The sequence below is a fragment of the Peromyscus californicus genome, unplaced genomic scaffold (assembly GCF_007827085.1).
Source record: "Peromyscus californicus insignis strain IS unplaced genomic scaffold, ASM782708v3 Scaffold_6__1_contigs__length_162567912, whole genome shotgun sequence".
NCBI lineage: Eukaryota > Metazoa > Chordata > Mammalia > Rodentia > Cricetidae > Peromyscus > Peromyscus californicus.
Genome location: NW_026294584.1, coordinates 137361703 through 137368407, shown reverse-complemented (window position 1 = coordinate 137368407; position 6705 = coordinate 137361703). Strand labels below are relative to the sequence as shown.

At 47.6% G+C, this 6705-nt stretch overlaps 1 protein-coding gene across 1 annotated transcript; it reads left to right on the top strand.

Moving 5' to 3' along the window:
- The first annotated feature begins 1639 nt into the window (after positions 1–1639).
- Apobec1 (apolipoprotein B mRNA editing enzyme catalytic subunit 1) lies at positions 1640–5902 on the top strand. The gene is made up of 3 exons (XM_052721565.1): positions 1640–2060; positions 2591–2709; positions 4855–5902. The coding sequence occupies exons 1-3, from the start codon at positions 1640–1642 to the stop codon at positions 4981–4983; spliced, it is 669 nt and encodes a 222-aa protein (XP_052577525.1). The 3' UTR covers positions 4984–5902.
- Positions 5903–6705: the final 803 nt, after the last annotated feature.

The window sequence follows — 6705 nt, the reverse complement described above, 5'->3', positions numbered from 1 at the left end:
GAGAAAACTTTCGTGATTTAAGTCAGCCCAGAGGTCAGCCACACGGGGGACAAGCAGCCACGTTGTAGCGGGGAGCCGTAGAGAAAGAGCTGAGCCTACCGTACTAGGAAAGGAAGGCCTGCTTAGGCTCTGACCAGCATCGGGAAGCAAAAGGCAGAAGGGGAGAAAATGGAAGTTTTCCCGAGTCAGGATTAAATACATTTACAATAATTTCATCAGTACCGTTAACAAAATGCGGTGACGAGGGAGTCTTCGAAACCAAGGCCGGCGCATAGGAGCAACAAACCGCTGCCCCTGCCCCTCCGTTAGTTAGAAATGGGTTCCTTCCCTACTCACCTACACGTTAATAGCCACCTCTAAAGCTGTGCCTTTGGGGGAAGACAGTCATTTCCACGTTCCCGTTTTAGAACTTCCCGGAGCCCTTTTAATTCCTTTCATTCAAATCCCCAAAGCTTTGTCACTCGCAAACCCCGGCTGCATTAGGGCTCCTTGTTAAGTTCTAGATAATGTTTGAAGACAGTCGCAGCCCGTAAATATCCCGTCGGCCACACTCTCACCCTTCCCCAGCCAGCTCCCAGCCCAACTAGTCAAGGAGATCTAGAGTCAGCGGTGAGTGAAATACACACATGCCGTGGTGTGCTCTCTCTTCTTAAAATGACACTTACTTTTTTAGTGTGTGTGTGTGTGTGTGTGTGTGTGTGTGTGTGTGTGTGTGTGTGTGTGTGTTTGCGGGGAGCACTGTGCCTGCTTTGGCACAGGCGTGGAGGTCAGAGGACAACTCTTGGGAGTCTCTTCTCTCCTCCTACCGTGTGGATCCCGGAGACTGGACTCAGATCATCAGGCTTGGTGGCCAGTGCCTTTACCTGCTGAGCCATCTCCCCGGTTCCTGTTTTTGTTTTTGAGACAGAGTCTTGCTGTGTAACCCAGGCTGTTCTCAGACTTGTCATCCTCCTGTCTCTGCCGCCTTAGTGCTGAGATTCTATGTGTCACCATACCTGGCAATCTGAAAGATAAACTTTTAAGAGAAGGTAGAGAGGTACATCAGTTGGTGGGGTACTTGCCTACATGCATGAAGCCCTGGGTTCCCACACACCAGTGATTCCTGTTCTTTGGGTAGAGGCAGGGATACCAAATGTTCAAGGTCTGGCTGGGGAGATGGCTCATTGGACACAATGCTTACCGACCAAGTACAAGTATCCCATTTTGGATTGCCAGCACCCTCAAAGTCAGGCCTGGTGGTGTGTTTCTGTAACCTGAGCTTTGTAGAGACAGAGACAAGTGGATCCAGGAAGCTTACTGGCCAGTGAGCTCCAGGTTCATCGGAAGACTCTGGAAAAATAAGGCAGAGGAAGATGCCCAACATTGACCTCTGACTACTATACATGTACGTATGAGCAAGTGCATGTGGACATATACATGCAAACACACATTCACCACACACACACACACACACACACACACACACACACACACACACACACACACAATGAATAAATAAAATAGAAACAGAGATCAACATCATCTTCAGCTCCATATCAAATTCCCAGTCAGCCTGGAATATGTAAGTATGTAAGATCTGTTTTTTTTTTTTTTTTTTTTTTTTGTTTTAAAGCATGAGGAAAAAGGTTTCTTAGACTGCATGGGAGTCTTTTTATGTTTCAGGAGAAGAATTGAACCGCAGGACTTTGAGGTCTTCTTCGACCCGAGGGAACTTCGCAAAGAGACCTGTCTGCTCTACGAGATCAGCTGGGGCGGAAGGAACAGCGTCTGGCGGCACACGAGCCAAAACACCAACAAACACGTTGAAATCAATTTCATAGAAAAAATGACTTCAGAAAGATACTTTTCTCCATCCACCAGGTGCTCCATCATCTGGTTCTTGTCCTGGAGTCCCTGTGGGGAATGCTCCAAGGCCATTATAGAATTTTTGAGCCGACACCCCAATGTGACTCTGTTTATTTATGTAGCCCGGCTTTATCACCACATGGATCAGCGAAACCGGCAAGGACTCAGGGACCTTATTAGCAGAGGTGTGACTATCCAGATCATGACCGAGCAAGGTAAAAACCGAGTGTTCGTGAGAGTGGTGATGGTGTCGGTGATGCTGGGGTGAAATCCCAGAGGTGAAAGTTCAACATAAAGCGAAGCGGGGAACCAGGTCTCACCTTCACAGCAAAGGATTCATGAGCAATAGTAACTCGTTCCTCTACTCCAGGCACCTCTGCCCCCAGCCACCTTAAATGAACTTTTTCGGGAGCGTGATCACCTCTAGCAGCAAATAGGCAGAGTCTTTACATAGTGCGCATGCTCTGTGGTTGTTGCTCCTGGGACTTGAAGCCGAAGCCTTGCACGTGCTAAGCGTACGTGAGAGGCAAGCGAGAAACTACTGCGCTACATCCCTGATCTTTAGTGCTTATTTCGACAGGGTCCTACTCTGGACTTGACACGTAGCTCAGGCTAGCCTTGACTTTGCAGTTTTCCTGCTTCAGCCTTCTGAATGAATGATTGCAGGCATGAACCACTGTGCCCAGGTAGTTTTAAATAATTTACCACGGTATTTGTGAAATGAACCAAATTGTGTGTTTCTTAGAGTACTGTTACTGTTGGAGGAATTTTGTCAACTACCCACCTTCAAATGAAGTTTATTGGCCAAGGTACCCAAATCTGTGGATGAAGCTGTATATACTGGAACTCCACTGCATCATTCTAGTGAGTGACTTTGGCTTTTTGTTTGTTTCTGTTTTGAGACGGGGTCTTCTATAAGCTGTCCTTGAACTTGCTGTGTAGTAGAAGAGGACCTTGAATTCCTGATCCTCCTATCCCCACCTCCTGAGTCCCGGGATTATAGTCTCATGATACTACGTCTGGCTCCGTAGTAATTACCTCCTCTTCCTCTTTACGAGCGTCTCTGGGTGTCTTTATGAATGGCTGCAGTGCCATCCAGTGTGCAGGTGCCTGCAGAGGACTCCCCGCCCCCCCAGCCCCAGCTGGAGTTAGAGGTGGCTGTGAGGCAGCTGAGGTGGGCGCCGGGAACTGAACTCTGGGTCCTCTACGGGAGCAGTCTGACCCTGTATCCGTTACTTTGTATTGCTGTGGTAAACATCATGACCAAGTGCGGCGGAGAGGAGGGAGGGTTTACTTTGGCTGACAGATCCTGAGGTAGAGTTCTGTATGTAACGTTGGGGAGGCAAGGTAGCGGGTACAGAAAGCTGAGAGATTAGATCTCAGCCCCCCCAGGTAGGAGCCAGGAGAGAGCTAACTGGAACTGGGGAGGGGGGGGTGACTATAAACTCTCAAACTTGCTCCAGTGAGTGATATATCTTCTGAAACAAGGCTTCATGGCCTCAAAGCTCATGAGCTTCCCAAACCATGCCACCACCAGACACCATGTGGATATTTCATCCAAACCACCAGTGTCCTCAACCACTGGACTGTCTCTGCAGACCCTCTCATAAGCGGCTTGCCTGCCTGCCTGCCTGCCTGCTTGCCGATCTTCCTTCCTGCCTGCCTTTTTCTTCAGGGTCTCGCTATATAAATAACTCACAGAGATCTGTCTGCTTCTCCTCCCAATGCTGAGACTAGGGTGTGCCCCACTCCCGGAATCTTTCTTGCATGTTTATTTAAGGAGTGGGGTGGGGGCAGACCAGAGCCCTGACAAGCTCTCCCCAGCAGCCCTGACAGACGCCAGGCCTTAGTTTCAGTTTCGATTTACTGGAACAGGGCTGGAGCTGAGCAAGCCGGTTTTCAGGGAAACCACTACTCAGGGGCAACCAATCAGCAAGCATCCCTCAGCCTCCTGCTGCTCAGCAGGTGCCCTTCTGCCTCGGGCTGGCTCAGCAGACTCCCACCAGACTTCTGCTAGCTAAAGATAGCTTTCCCTACCCTGCCGCTGGAAAGTCCATAACCACGTTAGAGTCTCTGACCAAGAAAACCCCAAAATAATCTTTCCTCCACGTATCAGCCCCAGACTAACCCCTCCTCCCTGCAAGTCCCTTAACTCTGCTTAAAAGGAGCTTACAACCTGCTCCAGGGTCGCCATTTGCCAGCCCAACATGTTGGCAGGTTTTTAATAGCCACTTTAGCTGATTGCATATGTGACCGGCGGTCTTCTTTAGGACTCCTCTCAGACCCTAACACAGGCAACAATTTTGCTGCAAAAAGAAGTATCCTTTTCTGTGTTTCTCTTCTGAGGATTTTCCCATATACTCTCATCACATTCTTTTTTTTTTTTTTTTTTTTTTTTTTTGCATTTATACTTAAATTTGGTTATTTAACTAGCTAACTCATCTTAAAATGAGAAACAAGATAATCTGAAATCAGACATGATGACACACGCTTGAAATCCCAGCACTCAGGAGGCCGAGTCAAGAGGACCCTGAGGGGTTGGGATTTAGCTCAGTGGTAGAGCGCTTGCCTAGCAAGCGCAAGGCCCTGGGTTTGGTCCTCAGCTCTGAAAAAAAGAAGAAGAAGAAAAAAAAGGGGATCCTGAGTCCAAGGCTAGCCTGGGATATAAATCTAGTCTGTGACTCCAAAATCCTCCCCACCACCGCCAAAACCAGCCTCCTTCAGTGGGAAGCAGGTAGGGGGAGGAAATGGGTCAGTCAGTGTAAGGGGTGTCTGGGACACACAGTGATTCCGTTTTATCCTTCTCATCTCGGTCACACACCTCAGGGTTCCAGGCTGTCTTGTTTCCCCTAGAGGCGGAGGCCAGTCACACTATGGAAGAAAATGTGCCTCGTTTGGATTCTTGTCCAAACGGCAGCTCAACTGAATCCCAATAAACATTTTTAAATGTTCACAGTAATAATAGTGTTAATTGTTACCGAGGATAAAATAAAATCTTCTTTGTTTCAGGGACTTCCGCCCTGTTTAAAGATTCTAAGAAGACACCAACACCAGCTTACTTTTTTCACACTGACTCTTCAAGGTTGCCACTACCAGAGGATTCCACCTCACATCCTTTGGGCCTCAGGGTTGATATGACCTCTGGGAGTTGGAGATGAATAAAATGACTCTTTGTATGTGTACTGTTTTGACAGACAGCAAGCCATGATGACCCACTAAAAAGCGACTGCCATGAAGAATCTAGAAATCGAGCTGAGGCTGACACTCTTGGGTAGAGTACTAGTTATATGTGTGAGGCCCTGGGTTCAATGCCCAGAACTTCCAGGAAAACAGAGAGAATCTAGAATTGAGCCAGGTATGGTTAATTACAAGATCACACTCCTGGAATCCCAGCACCAGGGAGGCAGGGGCACCAGATCTCTGTGAGTTCAAGGCCAGCCTGGTCTACATAGTAAGACCCAGGCCAGCCTCAGATTACACAGTGAGACCTTGTCTAAAAAACCAAAATCCAGAATCTAGGAATTGAAGACTTGAGTAAGGTGGTGCATTCCTATAATCGAAGTAATTGAGCGGTAGAGGCAGGAGAATGACAAGTTGAAAGTCATCTTGAGCTACACAGTAAATTTGAAGCCAGCCTCAACAGATATGAACTTCAGTGTGCCAAGTCCTTCGAGTTATGCCAGCAGCCACCACCTCACCAGCTTGCATAACAGAACCACTCAGACCAGCTCATTCGCTTGCCTGCTTGCCGCTCCCAAGACTGTCATGGCATACAACAGCCCCTGGGCACTGGAAGAGGCTGGACCGTACTAAATTCTGACATTTACATTTTGAAAATTGTGTTTATTTATTATTATTATTGTGTGTGTGGAGGGGGTTGTGCGTGCATACCATGGCACCCCTGTGGAGGTCACAGAGCAACTTTTAGGGTTCTCTCTCTCTTTCTACTATTCATTCTGGGGAATGATGAAGATTGTCAATTCAAAAAAGTGATTTGTTATTATTATTTTTTTTTGCCCCTGAGCTGTCTCCACAGTCCTATATCTATACATTAAAAAACTGCAGCGAAAGATATCATTTATCAAGTGTTATTGTGTTTGTTTGGCTCCCAGGACCTACTGGAGTTTGTCTGCGAGAAAAATGAGGAACGGATGTTAGTCCACGTGGGGATTAGGGGTTCCCACCTCCTTAGAGCCAAACTCAGCATTTTCTTGCTTTGGTTTGTTTCTATTTTGAGACAGGGTCTCAAAAAGCTTCCAATTCACTATGTAGTCATGGATGACTTTGAACTCCTGAGCCTCCACATTTTTGTCTTTTATTCATCCACCTGTCCATCTGGGATCTGGAACTTGGCCATGGTCTCTCTCTCCAGCCCACGCTGGCTTAGCTTCTCTCTCTCTCCAGCTCACTCCGACTTGGCTTCTCTCTCTCTCTCCAGCCCACTCCGACTTGGCTTCTCTCTCTCTCTCCAGCCCACTCCAACTTGGCTTCTGCTCTCTTCCATGTCTGCTGCTTCTTGTCACAGAAACTCTTCAGGCTTTGAGCACATTCTCTTGACTCCAGTTTCACACTTCTGTCTTGAAAGACATCACAACTGTATCATCGCTTGTTCTTATAAAAAGGTTTGTATTTAGGCACGGTAGTATACCCTCTGATCTCCGTACTCCAGAGGCTGAGGCAGGAGGACCATGAGTCTGAGACCAGCCCTTGGGCTACCTACTGAGACTCTGTTGCAAACAAACGACCAATCTAACAGAAGAGGGAGCAGGGAGATTGCTTAGTGGGCAAAGGTGTAACACAAATTGCTAAATGGTCTTATTAATAAGAAACCCAGAGCCAGATATTGGGGTAAAAGCTGAA